The sequence below is a fragment of the Clytia hemisphaerica genome, unplaced genomic scaffold, assembly GCF_902728285.1.
Source record: "Clytia hemisphaerica strain Z4C2 unplaced genomic scaffold, Clytia hemisphaerica genome assembly, whole genome shotgun sequence".
Classification (NCBI taxonomy): Eukaryota; Metazoa; Cnidaria; class Hydrozoa; order Leptothecata; family Clytiidae; genus Clytia; species Clytia hemisphaerica.
This window is the reverse complement of record NW_027103851.1, coordinates 400,480-420,543: the sequence shown is the minus strand read 5'-3', so window position 1 is coordinate 420,543 and position 20,064 is coordinate 400,480. Positions and strand designations below refer to the sequence as shown.

Sequence of the window (20,064 nt, the reverse complement as noted above, 5' to 3'; positions counted from 1 at the left end):
TTGTTGGGGTTTCAGACAAAAACTGAAATGACCCTGGACCTCGAGGCTTCGGGTGGCACCGTAACAATTCTTGGCAGTCTAATAGACATCCAGATACGGAAGCTTTTTCAGACTTCCATATCCAGAAGCTTTTTAAAGCTTTTTTCGGAAGACATTGCAGTTTTTTCGTTTTTCCAAATTGAAAACTTGCGTTTTTGGAAGCTTTTTGTAAGTTAATTATTCAACACCCATAAAGTTCATTTTGAATAAAACCATTTAGCTTAAGGTATGTGGAAACCTTCTACACCACACCTGACTCTTTTATTAATAGCTTTCGATACAGATATATTTCAATAGTAAAAGTATATATTTTTGGAAAGCTTATTAAATTCTCTATCGAATGATACTGACAACATTAAATTTTGTCAATTTGACGAAGAAATAAAAGGTGACAAAGGAAAAATGACCATGTCATCTTCAGAGAGTGATAAGTCCCCTTATGTTGGCAATTTAATAAAGCTTTTTATATGATCATGATCCAGAAAAAAAGACGAAAAAAACGTTGCCACGTTTTTTTTTCTAAACGCTTAGTTTTCAAAAAACGACAAAAAACATGAAATTAATAGCGATTTTTTGCTTTAAAGGGTCATAACTTTAGTTTAAGGCAAAAAGAAAGAAAAACGTGGCAACGTTTTTTAGATCTATTTTTCACGAGTACAATAAAGAAAAAATGAAGTCCGTAGCTCAGAGATAAGGGGACTTATTACTCGTGGAATGACCCTAGGTATCCCAATTTTCTGTCTTGAAATATCATCGATTTAAGTTTTCCCCTTAATCTTTTGTTTGCATAAAGATTAAACAAAACTATTCATCAAACTACAAAAGTTATAAATATGAAGTTTCTGTTCTCTCTAACATTTTTTTACAAGAAAAATTTAATGAAATTATTCTTGTCTAAAAAGTTTCGCTATTGTATTTCGAAATAAATCATATATCCTTATTATGATACATTCATCTGTTTTGATAACTTCTAAAGGGCTCTATTATGGACGGAAAGATTATGGTCACAAGATTGACTGTTCTAAGAAATCCTTTTCGAGCAGCGTGTTCTTATATAAAAAGGGTCAAAACACAAATGTTCCCCTCTTCTTTTTTTGAACATTGTTTGGCGGTCTTATTGAACTAGAGAAGAGAGACATTTTATTTATAAACAAGGGAAACAAGGAAGAGATACAAATTCTATCATAACATCCAAAATATTTGGAATTAATAAACAATAATTACATGTCTGGAAAGCTCTGGAAATTTTACATCAGATTAAACAAAAAAAATTTTTTTGATAAAAATTCCAAACGAAGGTTTCCACATACCTTAAACTGCAGAGAATTTCACACTAGTAATTTTCAAAAAGCCATACCAAGACAAAAAAAAACCAAACCTTGAAACGTCAAAAAGCTTCCACATATGGAAGTTTGAAAAAGTCTCCATATCTGGATGTCTATTAGACTGCTTGGAGGTCCTGTGAATTAACTTCTGTTTTTCGTTCATTACCAGCATTTTTCTCGAGAGTGACTCATTAATTTATTTTTTCCACAAAGCCAGAGAGAATTGATAGTGTTTTTACAATCGATTATCAATTTTCATCGATTACCTATAGATATAGCCAATTGGTAGGTAGATCAAGAGTCTTAAGAGATTCTTAAAATTTTGCTTTAAAAACTAATAAAATTAATTTTTTTCTTTACTTATAGCCTCTGGTTATGTGCAGTTAATGTCACCAACCAAAACTGCGAAAAATGGTACTACAGAATTCTTCAATGCGATTCTTCAGGAACACCCGACTTCTTTTTCACGACTTGTCTGCTTCTCACCGAATAAAAGAAAACTTTTTGAAGATGCAGAGAAAAACAACTCTCCAATAACTATCCACAATATTCAACGATCGCCATCAAAAATGGCAAAGTATTCTGAAGAAATAAAAGTGTATGACAATTTTCATGTGACAGACACTACTCTTGACTTTGCTATTAAAAAGTTTGATACAGAGCCATCAGACTTCGTAAAAGTTTCTGAAATTTTTGATTCAAAAAAGCCAGGGGACTGTGTGTCTATTAAATGTTATGTTAATGCTGAAAATCGTCCTGTGAAACCTGTATCATTAAAGTACCAAAAAGATCCTATCAATGTGAAAACTGTTATTGCAAACGATGACACAGGAACAATCGCTGTATCACTCTGGGGAAGCTTGATTGACAAAATCCCAACTAACAATACATATACCATATCAAATAGCAAAGTTAAACTCAATTATGGAGCTGTTGAAATTACAACTAATTCAAGTACCAAAATTGAACTTGCTGAAGATAATATTGCACCTGCTACCCTCTTCAAAGAAATTTGTTACGAAGAAGTTGCATTTCCAGCCGAATCAATATACTTTGTAAAGAGAAAATACTTCTGCCCCAAATGCAAAATGTTGAAGATGTTAGCCAAGATGCTGAAATGTTTATGTGTGCAACATATCGATGCGAACGCTTGTCAGAAAAGACGGAAAACAATGTCTCAGTCAAAGCGTTAATGTCGGATGGTAAGATCCTATATTTTGCACCAACAAAAGTGCAAGAATACTTCCAAACACACTTGAACAAGTCCTTGCCTAAGATTGACAAAGAGGTAACAATGCAGTTCCTCAAAGACACTACTACGTTGTGCCTTTATGATACCAATAAAAACTGTGCTGGTTTTAAGTGAATTTGGTTTCAACAAACTTTGCTTTGCTATTCTTTTGTTATTATTTGCTAACATTTGTGCTTTTGATTTTTAACAAACTTTACTGTTCTTTTGTTATACATTTTTTTGACATTTGTGCTTAATCTATATTAAGATTTGGCCAATCCCCATTTGTGCTGGTCACATTGGAACTACGCTCCCCGGGGGGGGGTACTAGGGCAAGATGGGTTACGGGGATGCTCCGCTGGTCAGGGTACCTTTTTTAACCTCCACGAGTCCCAGGTAGGGTCGCAAAAACACCAAAATAGAAAAATCAGTCCCTCGTAGGGTGCCTATTTTTGGAAAATTTGGGGAAAAAGTAGAAAATTTTGGAATTTCAGTCCCATTCAGGGTCACTTTATTCGCAAATTTTGAGTCCCACGTAGGGTCCATTTTTCGAACCTCAGCGGAGGACCCCCGTCGGTCGACAAGGGTAGTACCCCCCCCGGGCTACGCTCTTAGGGGCCATTCAAAAAGTACGTTCGTCCATTTTCGCCTATTTTTAGACCACCTCCTCCCCTCTGTTCGTCGGCGTTCGTTTCGAAGTAACCCCCCCCCTCAGTACATTCGTTTTTGGCCCCCTCCCCCTGATCGTTTTTTTTCCCCTTTTTTTGGCTCCATAACTCGAATTTTGTTTTCCTTTCCTGAACTTGAAAAATATAAGCAATCTGATTGGCTAGGAGACAAACCATATTTCTTTTTTGAAAATTTTGATTTTTGGGCCTGGGGTCGAGTTTTCATTTTTTTTTTAATCTTAAGCTGCTACAATCAGACCTTTAAATAATAAATAATTCGAAAGTTGCTGAAGTCGAGCCCAGTGCGGTGCGCAAGCCTGGACGGCCTCAAGTTGAAACGTTTTTTTTTCGATCAAGCAGTCCATCTGCAAGTGTAAGGGGAAATATTTAGTCGCATTTGTGCGAATCTTGTTATTTATTTAAATGCAATATAATGCAAGCTGGTTACGTGAATGCGTGAGTACGGTGTTGTTGTGTAAAAATTGTGCACAAAGGTGTGAAAAGATGAGACTTTGCACAATTTTTCATGCCCGTCCAGAAAAACATAACAAACTAAGATTAAAAGGTTACTTTCAAAAAGCTACGGCTTCAAAATGTCCTCCGAGCTAATAACCCATTTATCACCGGTCCCCTGAGAATACTACTTGTGGAGATCCAACTGTAGCTCCATTTCTTCACTTCTCATTCAAAAGAAAGTACGCTATTGGCACAAGATCTAGAAATAATTTTCAAAATATATCAGTTCCACATAATTTTTCCCACTTGATCCCTCTAAATTTTGTCGGCTTCTTCTATGGGGGGAGCTGTACTGTTACGGTGTGACGGGATTGGCCTTTTTTATTACGGGATTTAACAAAAAAGAAGACGGAAAGACGGTATTTTTAAATCAGCCGGCAATGGTGACTAGCCTGAATAGGGCTGACCATACTTTCCTGAAAATGGTCAAAAACTTTCCAGAAAATGCACCGTAAGGGTCGATTTTTCACTCAAATTTTCTCAATTTTCTCAAAATTTTCTCTGCGCTGTAAGGGTTCGATTTCAAAGATTTTCTACTTCAAACAGTCTTCATGAATCTCTGATTTATTCATACGGAATCAACAGCATGAGAAAAATAAATCAATAACTAAAGATATATTCAAAATGATACATAATTCATAAATGAATATAATCAAAAATATTTCCATGTGAGTAACTGATTCCGCTTGCCTTGTCGTAATTTTCGAAGTATGCATTCAGCTTATATATATTAGAAAATAAATGGTTGTCCTGGTTTTCAATCAAAATAATATATCAATAAATTTATATAATTCCAAATTTTCTCAAAAAAATTAGTTAAAAGATTTTGTTATTATTTAGAGAAGACAGGCTTCGCTGACATTAATTTCTGCACTTTGATGTAAAAATGTATTCCTACTTCATTTTATTATTCAATCTACCGACGCTTATTATTTCAAAACTTTTATGGGTAGCAGAAAATCGTACTGTTTTAACTAACAACAAACTGATTACAATCCAATCGATGCGATTCAAGAAAACCCCATTTCCATACTACGGAAAAAACCCTCTTATTAGTAAGTCGGGTAAGAGTAAAAGGCAATGTGCTGAGATATGTATGGACGATGAGCAGTGTATTTCTTGGTCCTCTGATGGTGATCTTTGTTTGTGTTATTCGATAAGCTTTCTTGCTGGTCAACAAGCTACTACAAATACATTCTCAGATGAATGGTCTTCGTTCGAAGTCATGGTAAGTCAAACAACGTTGTTTAAACATTTAACTAACATTCACAACGTCCATATAACGTTATATGAAGGTTTTGATAACAACTGGGGAGGGGGTACATGGAAAAAAGGGTGTAGGGTATGTGCGAGCCATCATAGTCTGACCAACTTCGCAATGCTGTAACTTTTCATCTAAGAAAGATACGTAAAATCTGAACACAGATTTGAAAAATTAGCAATGTTCAAAGTTTCTAAATAGTCTAATGTCATGGTTTTTAAAACAGTAGAAACAGTGTGTCCACACACTTTAGTATCTATGGTGATATCGCTAGGTGCCTAGCGGGGAAGGACATTTTTTTTGTCAGTAGTGTGTTGTTTTATTTGTTCGCTAGTGTACCATGATACCCACGTTATAAAGAGAAAAAAACCCCTTACTAACACCACAGTAATTACTTTCAATTTTCTATCACGTTTAGAATCCGTGCACCGAAAATCTGAATTTATGCGAGCACGGGAGTACCTGTGCACCTGATCGTTTGAATAAAACATACGAATGCCTTCTTTGCTTGGCTCCGTATACTGGATTACATTGCAATGAAACAGGTAAAGCCCATAATTGCGGCTAGTTCGAAACGCTGGTCACAGGTCACAGGTCACAGGTCACAGGTCCCCGGGGGGGTGTGCATAGCACTACTTCGTCACATATCCTTACTTCGTCTCCTATTGTTATTTTCTCTTTTACGTCATAATATATGCATGAATAATCGCATAAATTATTTCTGATTGATCTTGAGATTAGAGGTGGTTTCTACTTGTTTTTTTTATTGTATTGTTCTGTATGTAACACCTTTATAGCTGTTGAAATTAAACAAAAAAATTGTTCTTTCATTCTTTCATGTGAAGGTGTTAATAAACAAATGATACAAGAAATAGTCTATGGTTGATCTCTCTTTTTTTTAAAGGTGTTAACAAGCAAACTAATAAAGTGAATGGATGGTCGCTTTTTTGTTCCGTCTAGCAAAAAGTAATACAAAAGGTTGAAATCTCAATGTCTGAACCCTTTTTTTATCAAAAACTTTGTAAAGAACATACTGTATACGGTTTCTAAGAAGCGGCACAAAAAAAACTCGAAAAAAATCGAATTTGATATTATTTTTTAAATAATTTTAGATAAATTAGTTTTCACATTGATCTATCTGTGGAAGTTTTAAAAATCGAAATTTTTTCAGCTTGTTTCTTTCGTATCTCTAAAAGTAATGATAAAGTCTCCTTATAACAAGTCAAAATGTAGAAGAAAGAAGTTTTTTGATACATACATCAACCAGGTCACAAGTTCTGAGACACTTTCGTTTTCGACAGATCACTCTATCCTATCCTGATCACGGCTGGGATCCCTTAAAATCGGTCTTACCGGTTACCGATCGCCGTAAAAATTTTAATAATATTTTTAGGGTTAAGATTCAAAAGAAAGAACACCCTAAAGCTTTAAAAAAAATTGAATGTTTTTAAAAAATCTCAATAGAAACAGGTATATCTTATTCTGTCTCGTCGGGCGTTTCGGCCGCAAAAGTGCAAGGTAGCAACTCCTCTGCACCTGAACTTTCAATATATCGTAAAATTCTTTAAATATCGAAGAAATTTTTGGACGAATAATGGAAGTGAGGAGAGCTTTTAATGAAAGATATGATTAAGTAACATTTGATGGGGTTTTATGCGAAAAATATCTGAATGTTTAAGGAGTAAAGAGTTGCGACCAAGTAGTGTTTGGTGTTTTTGGTCCAAACTATGAACATTTCTAATGAGAAAAAAGGCGTAACGAAGTAGTATTAGGTGTTTGAGGTCCAAATTAGGAAAAATTCTTACGAGTAAAGCGGCGTGACCAAGTAGTGTTTAGTGTTTATGATCCAAATATCCAAATTAGGAATATTTTTAATGAGTAAAAAGTAGCGACCAAGTAGTGTTTGGTCCAAATTATGAACTTTTCTTATGAAGAAAAAAATGTGAGCAAGTAGTGTTTATTGTTTATGATCCAAACCATGAACATTTCTAACGATTAAAAAGGCGTGACCAAATAGTGTTTGGTGTTTTTAGTCCCAATTATGAACTTTTCTAATGAAGAAAAAAATGTGACACTACTTATATTGGTGTTTTTGTGTGAAAGTATGATCATTTCTAATGGGTAAAAAGGCGTGACCAAGTAGTGTTTGGTGTTTTGGTGCAAACTATGAGCATTTTTAAGGATAAAAAAAATGTGATCAATTAGTGTTTGGAGTTTTCGGTCCAAATTAGGAATATTTCTTATGAGTAAAATGGCGTGACCAAGTAGTGTTTTGGTGTTTGGATGCAAGTATGATAATTTCTAAGGGGTTAAAAGACGTGACCAAGTAGTGTTTGGTGTTTTTGTTCCAAGTTATTAACATTTCTAGTGAATGGAAAAACGTGACCAAGTAGTGTTTGGTCTTTTGGTGCAAACTATGAGCATTTTTAAGGATAAAAAAAATGTGATCAATTAGTGTTTGGAGTTTTCGGTCCAAATTAGGAATATTTCTTATGAGTAAAATGGCGTGACCAAGTAGTGTTTTGGTGTTTGGATGCAAGTATGATCATTTCTAATGAGTAAAAAGGCGTGACCGAGTAGTGTTTGTTAGTTAAAACTATGAACATTCTTAATGGGTAAAAAATTGACCGAGAAACGTTTTTTATTTGTGCAATTTGTAAAGTTTCTTGAGTTAAAATATGTGAAATACCTACCATATACCTAAATTACATTTCTTTAACTGACTAATCAAATCACTAATATATATGTAATATTTTGAAGAGTGAGTGCACGATGAACAATCGTGATTGAATATCTAAAGAAATGTCTCGAAGAAACGATAATACGCATGCACGTGCTCTACACATTGTCAGAAAAAAACTTCTGAAGCAAATGGCTTTTTTTCGTGACGAAATAAAACAAGAAAGTATGAAAAGAAAAAGCAAAATTATTATTTTTTACGTTTTTATTCTGCTTTTTGGAAATGTAATCAAAACCGAGAACCGTCTTATAGAACACGGCTATAGAAGACGAAGATTGTGAATTATTCGTCAATATAATTCAAAATGATGGTCGGAATATGGTGAAAGGAAGGGAGCGCACAAACCAGGACAGAAAAGTGGCACGGTTATATTTATCAGGGAATTTGGACATCGAGCTTACATATAATCCTATAAAAGAAGATGACGAAGAGATGTGGGTAAGTATTTTTTTAAACTCCGTTGTAAAATTATTTTGATAATTATTCTGGTTTGACATTAATTAAAAGCAAAATGTTGATGTGTGGTCAAAAAAATGTATCCTTACTTGGTCACGATGCATTGCGTAAGAGTTCTTTAAAAATTTCGCAAAAATTTATATTCCCACTAAATGGTCACGTGATTTAAAAGTTAGATTTTACAGATTAGTCAAAAAAACTTTCATTACATGGTCACATGATTTTAAAGTTGTTAGATTTTGCAATTTTGCAGATCAGTCAAAAAAATGTATCCTTACTTGATCACATGACTTGAAAGTTATATTTTGCAGATCAGTCAAAAAAATTTATCCTTACTTGGTCACATGACTTGAAAGTTAGATTTTGCAGATCAGTCAAAAAGATTTATCCTTACTTGGTCACATGGCTTGAAAGTTAGATTTCGCAGATCAGGTAAAAAAAATTATCCTTATTTGGTCACAATGCATTGCGTATGAGTTATATTTAAAACTTTGCAAAAATTCATATTCCCACTACAAGGTCACGTGATTTAAAAGTTAAATTTTACAGATCAGTCAAAAAGATAATCCTTACTTGGTCACATGACTTGAAAGTTAGATTTTGCAGATCAGTCAAAAAGATTTATCCTTACTTGGTCACATGACTTGAAAGTTAGATTTTGCAGATCAGTCAAAAAAATTATCCTTACTTGGTCACATGACTTGAAAGTTAGATTTTGCAGATCAGGTAAAAAAAATTATCCTTATTTGGTCACAATGCATTGCGTATGAGTTATATTTAAAATTTTGCAAAAATTCATATTCCCACTACAAGGTCACGTGATTTAAAAGTTAAATTTTACAGATCAGTCAAAAAGATAATCCTTACTTGGTCACATGACTTGAAAGTTAGATTTTGCAGATCAGTCAATAAGATTTATCCTTACTTGGTCACATGACTTTAAAGTTAGATTTTGCAGATCAGTCAAAAAAAATTATCCTTACTTGGTCACATGACTTGAAAGTTAGATTTTGCAGATCTGTCAAAAACATGTATCCTTACTTGGTCACATGACTTGAAAGTTAGATTTTGCAGATCAGGCAAAAAAATTTATCCTTACTTGGTCACATGACTTGAAAGTTAGATTTCGCAGATCAGGTAAAAAAAATTATCCTTATTTGGTCACAATGCATTGCATATGAGTTATATTTAAAATTTTGCAAAAATTCATATTCCCACTACAAGGTCACATGACTTGAAAGTTAGATTTTGCAGATCAGTCAAAAAGATTTATCCTTACTTGGTCACATGACTTGAAAGTTAGATTTCGCAGATCAGGCAAAAAAATTTATCCTTACTTGGTCACGATGCATTGTGTAAGAGTTCTTTAAAAATTTCGCAAAAATTTGTATTCCCACTACACGGTCACGTGATTCAAAAGTTAGATTTTACATATTAGTCAAAAAGATTTATCCTTACTTGGTCACATGACTTGAAAGTTAGATTTCGCAGATCAGGCAAAATAATTTATCCTTACTTGGTCACATGACTTGAAAGTTAGATTTTGCAGATCTGTCAAAATAATTTATCCTTACTTGGTAACATGACTTGAAAGTTAGATTTTGCAGATCAGTCAAAAAAATTTATCTTTACTTGGTCACATGACTTGACTTGAAAGTTAGATTTTGCAGATCAGTCAAAAAAATGTATCCTTACTTGGTCACATGACTTGAAAGTTATATTTTGCAGATCAGTCAAAAAAAATTATCCTTACTTGGTCACATGACTTGAAAGTTAGATTTCGCAGATCAGGCAAAAAAATTTATCCTTTCTTGGTCACATGACTTGAAAGTTAGATTTTGCAGATCAGTCAAACAAATTTATCCTTACTTGGTCACATGACTTGAAAGTTAGATTTCGCAGATCAGGCAAAAAAAATTATCCTTACTTGGTCACGATGCATTGTGTAAGAGTTCTTTAAAAATTTCGCAAAAACTTGTATTCCCACTACACGGTCACGTGATTTAAAAGTTAGATTTATATATTAAAGTCTATTCACGATAAGTGTGCACTCTTTTTTCATTAACCTATAACTTTTGAAGGAATTCCTCAATCTTTATAAATTTGGTATCGTTGGAAAGATATTAGTGAGTGGAACAATTTGGAATCAAAAAATCTATAAAAAATTCTGAAAATGAAGATGAAAAATGAAGAAGAAAAAAATGAAGATCTTGCAGAAAGGTGCTATAGTTATCATTTTCACTGAAGTGATTCCTTCATTATCGAACGTCATCACTGTGAAAAAATTTCTCAAAAATAATCATTAAGTCAAAAGATATCAAACAAAGTTATAAGCTGATTGACGTCTAAAAACGCTGTTTTCTGCTGTTTTCTGCTGTTTTTTGGGGTCAATCACTCATTAACTTTGTATCATAACTTTAAATTGAATAAATATTTTAGTGAAATTTCTTCAAAGTGATGACCTCCTAAGATCAAAGAATCTCTCCAGTGAAAATGAAAGTTATAGCACTTTTCTACAAGATCTTCATTTTTTTCTTCTTCATTTTCATCTTCGTTTTTAGAATTTTTTTAAAGACTTTTTTACTTCAAATTGTTTCACTCACAAATATCTCTCCAACGGTACCAAATTTATAAAAAACGAAGAATTCCTTCAAAAGTTATAGCTAAAAGAAATAAGAGTGCACACTTATCGTGAACAGACTTTAGTCAAAAAGATTTATCATTACTTGGTCACATGACTTGAAAGTTAGATTTTGCAGATCAGTCAAAAAAATGTATCCTTACTTGGTCACATGACTTGAAAGTTATATTTTGCAGATCAGTCAAAAAAAATTATCCTTACTTGGTCACATGACTTGAAAGTTAGATTTCGCAGATCAGGCAAAAAAAATTATCCTTACTTGGTCACATGACTTGAAAGTTAGATTTTGCAGATCAGTCAAAAAAATTTATCCTTACTTGGCCACATGACTTGAAAGTTAGATTTTGCAGATCAGTCAAAAAAATTTATCCTTACTTGGCCACATGACTTGAAAGTTAGATTTTGCAGGTCAGTCAAAAAAATTTATCCTTACTTGGTCACATGACTTGAAAGTTAGATCTTGCAGATCAGTCAAAAAAAAAATTATCCTTACTTGGTCACATGACTTGAAAGTTAGATTTCGCAGATCAGGCAAAAAAAATTATCCTTACTTGGTCACATGACTTGAAAGTTAGATTTTGCAGATCAGTCAAAAAGATTTATCCTTACTTGGTCACATGAATTGAAAGTTAGATTTTGATGTTTTTTATTTACCTCTTCGCCTATCATTTTCACACCTAACGGTAATTACTTTATGTATAATTCTAGAAAAATATATCTGTCAATCAATTTGCCATATTTTATTCAAAGATATCTGTCAATCAACTTATTAGCTTGCATAATAGCATATGTTACGTCATGTTGTTTAAATGATTAACAATAATCTAGTAGAAACCATGTATATTTAGCTGTTTAATTTTTAAGCATACATTATGACGTAGAAAAGAAAATAACAATAGGAGACGAAGTAAGGATATGTGACGAAGTAGTGCTATGCACAGGGGGTACTAGGGTTGGTGAATGAGGGGTATGTGCGGAAGGGACCTCCGAAAACCGACCCTTAGAGAGACCAAATTTTAGTGAAAAAGTGACCCTTAGAGAGACATTTTCGAAAAATTTTCTCTGATTTTCAAAATTTTCCTACACTTAGTGAGAATTTTTTGTAATTTTTTCTCTCAAAATCAAAATTTTTTTCTAAAAATCGTGATTTTTCCCACCCTAGAGAGACTACTTTGAAATTTCCTGATTTTTGTAACCCTTAGAGAGACTTTGAAAGGTGAAAAACCCGACCCTTACCGTCCGCACATACCCAGCACCTATTTTTGCCTAAGTACCCCCCCCCCCCCGGGCACAGGTCACACCACAAATTACAACAAAATCTTTTTTCATGCTCAATAGGTGCTGACGTCATTATTTCAATAATTGTCGATTTGTGTCAGTTTGTCAATATTGGAGGGTTGAATCATTCATTGTTGATTTGCCCATGAAACCTTTTACATAGCATACTTTGTATACAACGTTCCCATTGCATAATATTTCAAGAAACATGTTTTGAATTATATGCTACGAGTGCAGTACAGTTTTCCGTTCTGTAGTTTGTATAACCAGTGACCTGTGACCTGCGTTACGCACTAAGTGCTATAAATGGATACAAAGATAATGGTTGTTAGTCCATTTCAAATGATTCGTACATGTCATGACATGACATCCCCCTTTCTATTCAATTTAGAGGATAAAATGCATATGTACAGGTTTCCCTTCGAGAAAGACACTAAAAATCTTTTTTGTCATAATTGACTTGAATTTATATTGCTTTTGTCTTTTTAAAACTTCACTACAAAAAGGGCCGGTAGGTAATAAAAGCACGAATCCCATGAAACAGAAAACGGAAGCCTGCCTTATTTCGATACATTTCTAACGTGCTTTAATCTTTTTTTAGTTTGTTGAATGAAAACTCCTTGTAAAACTTATGAACCACTTTTCTTGTTCAAAATATCAATTGTAAAGAAATTCTTTCTATCGTTGTTTCTATTTCTCGGTTTCTCAGCAACAAGCCAAGTATTATGCATGCAGGTGGATCTTTTTATTCTTGTTATAGATGATCTAAAGATTTTTTGAAATTCGAAGCACCCCTCGACAACCTTGAAACATCTTACGAATGCGAGCAGTGCCTAAACATGTAAATCTTTACTATTAATGAACACCATGAATTTTTATTTAATCTTTTAGGTCCGCCGACCCCTCCGACAGTTAGCCAAGGTAATCAATTTTGAATTAAAGGTTTAAATATTCCAAACAACGATTGAACCTATTCTCATCTTTGGTCTCTTTCTAGAAAGCTGGAAAAAGAACTTAAGGGCTCTGACCATAGTCGGAAAATTGATTTTAGTATCTGAACATGAAAGTTATGTTTTAACACTTTTAACAAAGAATTGCCTTTATAAAATTGCTTTTTAATAAAAACCCTTAAGAGTAATTAAGAACTTAATTGCAAAAATGACGTTATGAACTTTAAAAAGACGTTAATAATATGTTGCATCACCTTCTTTTATAAAAAGACTGTTTTTTTAAGCAAAATCCAGATGAAAAATTGATGAAAATCCACTATTTTGAAGATTTTGAGACAAAGAAGCATTTACAAAAATTTTCCGCAAAAATTTTTATTGTTCGGTAAAAGATACACCATCTACTGTGAAAATTTTTTCAAAATGTTTTTTCTTCGCCGAAACTAAGCTCTTCAAAGTTGAAATACTCTTCCTTGCAAAAGTCTTCATTTTCTTCTTCTTTTTCAATGCAATTTTTGAATTCTCAGAATCAGGAATAGTTTGTCTAACAGAAAATGTATAACATGCCATAGTTTTGTTGGTTACATCAGTCAGAAAACACATTTTAAACACGGCAATTATGAAAAATTCACTATGGTCAGAGCCCTTAATGGCACATATTTAAGGCTCCTTGGAAAAATTTATAACCTTTCTTGGTGCGATTGCCAGTTAAAAGCTATTATCTATTGGTAAATCGGACCGATTTCCTTGATTTTGAAGGCAAAAAGAGTTCAACTCAATTGAAACTGATTGCGTACATCTTCAGAATCTTCTTTATTTCTCTTGAAACTATAATTTTCAAAAGAGTGGTCAAGAAAATTTACTTTTATGAAAGTGGTTTGTAGAGATACTGGTGGGACCGCGATTCATGTTGCGCCAGAGATTGGGGATCCATCTGACAGGGTCCCAAATTCACCAATCATTTAGATCTGACAGGGTCCACTTTTTAAACTCAAACACCACGATCCCGTCGGCCATCAACGTCAGTTCTCCCTCTGGAGATGAACCTGGATTAGCTCAATTTCAAGAAGTGTATAAGATTTGCAGTATTAGAAATTAGATTTAGAGCGTAAAACACCTTAACCATCCTTGAAAATAAGAAGAGGTTAAGAAAGAAATAAGAACAGCTGAGAGGCAAGCCAGTAAAATTAAAAAAAAGCAATAATTCTCTCCAACAAAAATCGTTTTAGATATTTTGGATGGTAAGAACAGCTCATGCAGAACACTCAAGAAGTATTACGACATATCTGTCCACAAAACAATACAAACTATCTACCCTTGGAGGGATCAAAGAAACATTACCGTAGTTTGCCATGGTAAGTGAAAAAAAAGTAGATTTCATTCGGTCTACATATTAAACGCTAATTATTTTGCTTGCATTTTCAACTAGTGCTTCAAATTCTAACCATTGCCGCCCCCACTGTTGAAATAATAATTCAGAGCAAAATAATTTACAAAAGAAAAAAACATTTTTTTGAATAGGCCGATAAAAAATGAACTTTTTATTCTTAATTTAGTCCTATGAATTTCATTATTAGTGTTAATGCACTTTGAAGCTTCGCAATTCCAGTTTCTATTTTTTTTTCCGTAGAACTCTTAAACTGGGAATTACAACCTCTAGAAGGAGCTTGTTTTAGTCCAAAAACTCTGTTTTTTACTTTCTTTTCCACTTCAACGAGCCACCTTCTATAGGCTTTTCCTTGTGGAAACGATGTCAATACAATTAGACGGATTCCTTTGAGAGTGATTTTCATACAGTGTGTCCCAAAAAGCCAACAAATCTTTCATATAAAGTGAAATTTAATAAAAAACTGATTTTCTAAGCCAGACTAGATGATTACAATTTTATCTTCTCAATCAATAGATATCTAATTCCCAAGAAAATCAGGTTTAGTCATAAAATTTTGTATAAATAATTAAGACTTTACGAAATTTGTCCGCATTTTTTAAGACATACTGTATTATACTGTATTATTATTTATATGTTATTTTTCGTATATTTGACCATTGAACATTGGATAAGAATCACTCATTTCCTGAGCCATATTTAGGGGGGGGGGCGAACCCCAAGGCCCTTGAAATCTTTTAAGTGACGCAACCAAACCCGGTCTATTTCAAAGAATGTATTATTTAAAGAATGTTTTGTAAGGAGTTTTTTTGCTAAGGCGTGGGAAATTTTTTAGCACTCAAATAAAAATGTTGACGTAGGCCTTAAGGGTTTGCCCCTATTAATCAGCTTAAAAAGTTCTACCAGTCACTGTGGCTGTGATATCAAATATTCTCCAATTCCCTTTTTAGGTGATCGAATGACAGTGACGAAAATTACGAATAGTAACTCGGAGATAAGAGGTAAATCCAACATACAAACACACTACACCCCCTTCTCACAGACCCGGTTGGATTTTTTCAGCCAGTGCCCATATAACGTTCGATGAACATTGAAACGACGTTGTGTGCCAGCTGAGTGGGGATAAAGACAACGGGCTGAAACATGATGGGGATGATTATTCCCATATTTCTTATGGCTAGGGATTTCAATTCTTTTGTCAGAAAATTCAGTGGGTATGGGAAAAATGGCATAATATTTTAAAATTGGGGGTTAATTTTCCAGGGGGCGATGTATTGGAAAATTTTTTCCAGTGGGAAGGTATACCAGTGGTTTTGTGAGAAGGGGGTGTATAAATTGTTCTATAGATTTAAAAATGTTATTGAAGAAGTTTTTGTTCTTATTCATTTTCAATCTTCATTTTCTGATTTTTTTTGGATTTTTTTTCTCTTGAAAATATTCCACTTCTTTATCTTTTCAACAAGCACAAAAGCGCTACTCAATTGTATGTGCTAAAAAGTATGAATTTTAGGAGAAACCCAAGCTAACCGTTAATCATTTCTGAGGACACTCAAATCTACGAAATTCTTGAAATTTAATCCCCTGGGAACGGTTGTTCAAAAGTCGATTAGATTAGAAATTTGAATACTCAATCATGAAAATGGCCAAAAAATTAAGAATACAGTAAGAAAACCCATAAGATGGTTTGGATGGTTTTCAACAAAAAAGTTAAGAACATTCATGATGAGATGAAATGAAGCAACATTATAAAAAGAAAGGTGTATAGTGAATTTCTCATCCCACGTTTTTTGTTCAAAGGAATTAGCAAATTCCCACCATGCTTTGAGAATGACGTTATATATTTCTTTTTGTCGTAGATTTGAGCGATATTGATTTGGTTGATGGTCTTGATTTGACGAATGGATTGTTCAGAGCAAAAGCATCATTCTTGAATAATTTACAAAAATTGATTTATTTTGACAAAATCTATTTTCGATGTTCTCAAACAAATGGTGGGGCTACGTATTCTTTCGTCAATCGTATTGTAAATGATTTGGTAAATTACCGCCAAGCTAAATATTTTACAGGTAGAAATTCTTTAACAATCTGTAAACTATAACAGCTTGAAGGTATTTCATGGAGTTTGGTAATTCGTTACAAGCTATATTCAGGGTTGGAGGGCGTAGTGGTGTGGTGGTCATCGCTCTTAACTCCCAACTGGGAGGTCAGAGTTCGATCCCCACTGTAGTACTACGGTTCATTTGGCAAATGAACATACCTTTACCCGGATCAACCCATATCATGTGAGGGGAATTGGATACCACTACTCTCATACAAGAGTGTGGGTGATATACTAGACATTGTCACTCATCCCGTTCTGCGCCTGCGACGAGCTATTCATGATATTCATGACGTAATGTTTTCTACGGAAATCCCCCTGTTTTAGCCAGTAGTGGCAAATTTAAGCAAGACAAAAGTTGTATAAAATTTGCCACTACTGGCAAAAACCGGGGTCTTTCCGTAGAAAACATTACGTCATGAATATCATGAATATGCTCTCTCCCGCGCAGCTCACTATGCATCATGATATCTGTGTCTCGCGTGCACAGAACCAGCGGTGTCCGGACAACACTAAACGTTCCAACTTGAAAAAGGGGAAATTCTTACTTCGTAAGGATAGTTGGACCCATTCCCCAGAAGGGAGGGCTCGTATCATACAGGGCAGGAATACATGAAGGGTTCCCCGGAAGCCATTATTCGTGATTTATATTAATATTTTTTATATTTTGCGAGTTGATAACTCACAAACCTATTCTTTGGGACATATTCGGGAGTTAATATAACCCATGATGCCAGGGGAGGTACTAGGGTCGGCAGATTAGTGGTATGTTCGGATGGAACCTCCGAAAACCAACCCTTAGAGAGCCTAAATTTTGCTAAAAAGGTGACCCTTAGAGAGATTTTTTTACAATTTTTTCTCTCGAAATCAAAAGAAATTTCCTAAAAATCGTGAATTTTCCGAGCTTTAGAGAGACTTTGAAAGGTGAAAAAACCGACCCTTACCGTCCGCACATACCCAGTACCTATTTTTACCTAAGTAGCGGGCCATGATGTTATTTCTAAGAATAATTTCACGAGCTATCAACTCACAAAAATACTCTTCGGGATGCTCCATCCCACCAACACAAGAAAAAAGTGCGTGTCTCATGGTTTCTTTTTTGTTTCATGGGACAAAAAGTGAGGGAAATACCCAAAAGACACGCTGATTTTGTTCTTGGGACAAAAGTGAGAGAAGCGCAAATGTTATTAAAAGAAAAATGGGGTGGAGACACGAGAAAGCGTTTCAGGTTGGTGGCATGGAGCATGTTGCATTGCACCAATGCGAAAGAAAACTTCTAGTCTTCCCAAGCCTTAAGACGTGAAGTCCTTGTTTTTGTTATATCTGGAAGATGTTTTTCAGTTTAACTAAGTTACGTAAAGTCCGTCTAGTTTCATCTAGATAACTTTTTTTTACAACTACTTTATTTTTATCGTCACAAACAAAGGTTTGTACTTATTTGAGGTTATCGATTTTTTAGATGAAACTGAACGACACCACAGCAAAACATTTAACCAACGATGTAAAAATAATAGATAACCAACTACCTCTAGAAGGCACTTCTCCCAAGAGAACAACCATTGATTTCCTATTGAAATGAGCACTCTATTAAAAAGCTCTGTGTGCAGTGCGTGTTATGCTTTTAGCTAGATTTTGACACACTTTTTGACATCCACTGAATTGATAGAAAATTTGAATTATTATTTACTGCAAATTTCGAAATTTTTTTCAAAAGATAAAGGTACCAATCTTTAGACAAATTGACTACGGATCAGCCTGATACCACTTAATCTTCATCTGGATAAATAAACGCTCATAAAATGCTGTTATCTGAAAAATATATGTGTGATTTGAACTGCGATATCTCACGAATGAAAAGTGCATGAAGGTTGCCTGATACAAAATAAACAGATGAATGTTTATAGAACAACTATATCTAGTTAAAAAATTCCTTCTGTGAGGCTGCCTATAGGAAAATACACTTTTTCTAACCCAAATTTTGGAAAAATATACATCACGTGATCGATTCTGTCCAATAGAAGGTTGCAAATGAAGCAAGTTTTTATTTAATTGCACTTTTTACGATGCAAAATGTCATTAATATTTTTACAACCATAACACGGATGTTTTTTGAGAATCAAGGCAAGTTGGTTATCTATTATTTTTACATCGTTGATTTAACTTAATAGATCACGAATAGATCACGTTTTGAATATCCGACAATTATTTTTTTCATAGGTGATAACTATTGGAAACCTGTTGTCACTCATTGGGCCTGGGTACCAAACAGCCTGGGTTACACGTGGGATCCAGAAGATGGTAAACTTTCAACAAGGTCATCAGTTCTTAAAGAGGATAGACCCTTCAAAAATGTTGTTATTGGAAATGATGGGAAACATTTTACGTTTTCTGATGACCAACCAAAACAATGTTTTGGAAACGTTTGGGACTGGTTTAAGATTGAAGTTGTTTGAAATTCTTTAAAAACGTCAAAAAACTTACCAGAAACCATGTTTTCCACCTATGTATGACACAATGGTGAAAAACTAGATAAAAAACAAACTTTATATCAACAAAATAATCAACTGATGGCAGGAGATGTGGATTCCACATATGTCAAAACATTTCGTAAAAAGATTAGATTGCAGGAACATTTTTTTAAACGAGTACATATATTTAAAGTTGTTACAGTTTTAAAGAAAACGGACACTACTGCCAGCTTCACGCTTAATGCGATCCTTTGGTTCAGTACCGTGAACACCGAAGCTTCTCTGAAGTTAAGCTGTGGAGACGTACTGTAAAAATTTTATCGTGCATGTAATGAATCGAAGATGGAGAGTACATATTAACCCTATTCATACTATTATACTAGGCTTTTAGGGGTGGTTCAAAACTAGTGGAGGGGGGCTTTTCGTGTACCACCCCTTAACTTTTGTTCTAGAGGGTCTTTTTGGTTGAAATTTGGCACACAAGATCCTTGTCACATAAGGTAACTTTTAACGAAAATATTGTCCTAAATATTCAATAAATTACGGTTTAAACGATGTATTTGACATAAAGACAATTTGTATTGGAAATGTGCCAATTCTTGTGACACTTTACTGTCAGAAATGTCATCATGCGCAAGGTGTGAAAATTTTTGGGTGTCAATTTTTTTTTGAACATAAATAAAAGTTAAAGGGGAAGTTAAGTGATTTTTAAGGTGTATGTTTTTTCCCTGAAAACCAATCCTAACATCATAGAATTCACGAAAATCTCAACTTCAATGTCTAAACATCGATATATCTTTCATAAACACATACTCTTTTAGACGCAAAAACCGGTGTTTAAAAGACCCCCTTTTTGTTTAAAATTCCTTCTAATCTCTCTTTCGTGTGACGTCATTTGCTCCAGAAAGAATCTTTTTTAAACGATTTTGTAGTAGAAAAGAGCTGTATCATAACTGATCAAAACTTTTTTCAACCCTTGATTTTTTCAATATTTCATTACTTGATGTTT

The 20,064-nt window shown here is 34.0% G+C and overlaps 1 protein-coding gene across 2 annotated transcripts; it reads left to right on the top strand.

The window, feature by feature from the left end:
- The first annotated feature begins 4,601 nt into the window (after positions 1–4,601).
- Positions 4,602–19,415, top strand: LOC136807671 (uncharacterized). Of its 2 annotated transcripts, XM_067064267.1 has the most exons (7): positions 4,602–5,007; positions 5,459–5,585; positions 13,047–13,076; positions 14,332–14,457; positions 15,440–15,490; positions 16,346–16,555; positions 18,805–19,415. In XM_067064267.1, the coding sequence occupies exons 1-7, from the start codon at positions 4,666–4,668 to the stop codon at positions 19,038–19,040; spliced, it is 1,122 nt and encodes a 373-aa protein (XP_066920368.1). In that variant the 5' UTR covers positions 4,602–4,665; the 3' UTR covers positions 19,041–19,415. The 2 variants fall into 2 exon arrangements, with proteins under 2 accessions (XP_066920368.1, XP_066920369.1); XM_067064268.1 differs by lacking the exon at positions 16,346–16,555.
- Positions 19,416–20,064: the final 649 nt, after the last annotated feature.

Bases quoted from the DNA above. Each gene is read 5' to 3' on its own strand.
- LOC136807671 (XM_067064267.1), top strand. From the start codon at position 4,666: ATGTATTCCTACTTCATTTTATTATTCAATCTACCGACGCTTATTATT. The intron at 5,586-13,046 runs GTAAAGCCCATA...TTAATCTTTTAG, and splicing joins ATTACATTGCAATGAAACAG to GTCCGCCGACCCCTCCGACA. The intron at 14,458-15,439 runs GTAAGTGAAAAA...TTCCCTTTTTAG, and splicing joins CATTACCGTAGTTTGCCATG to GTGATCGAATGACAGTGACG.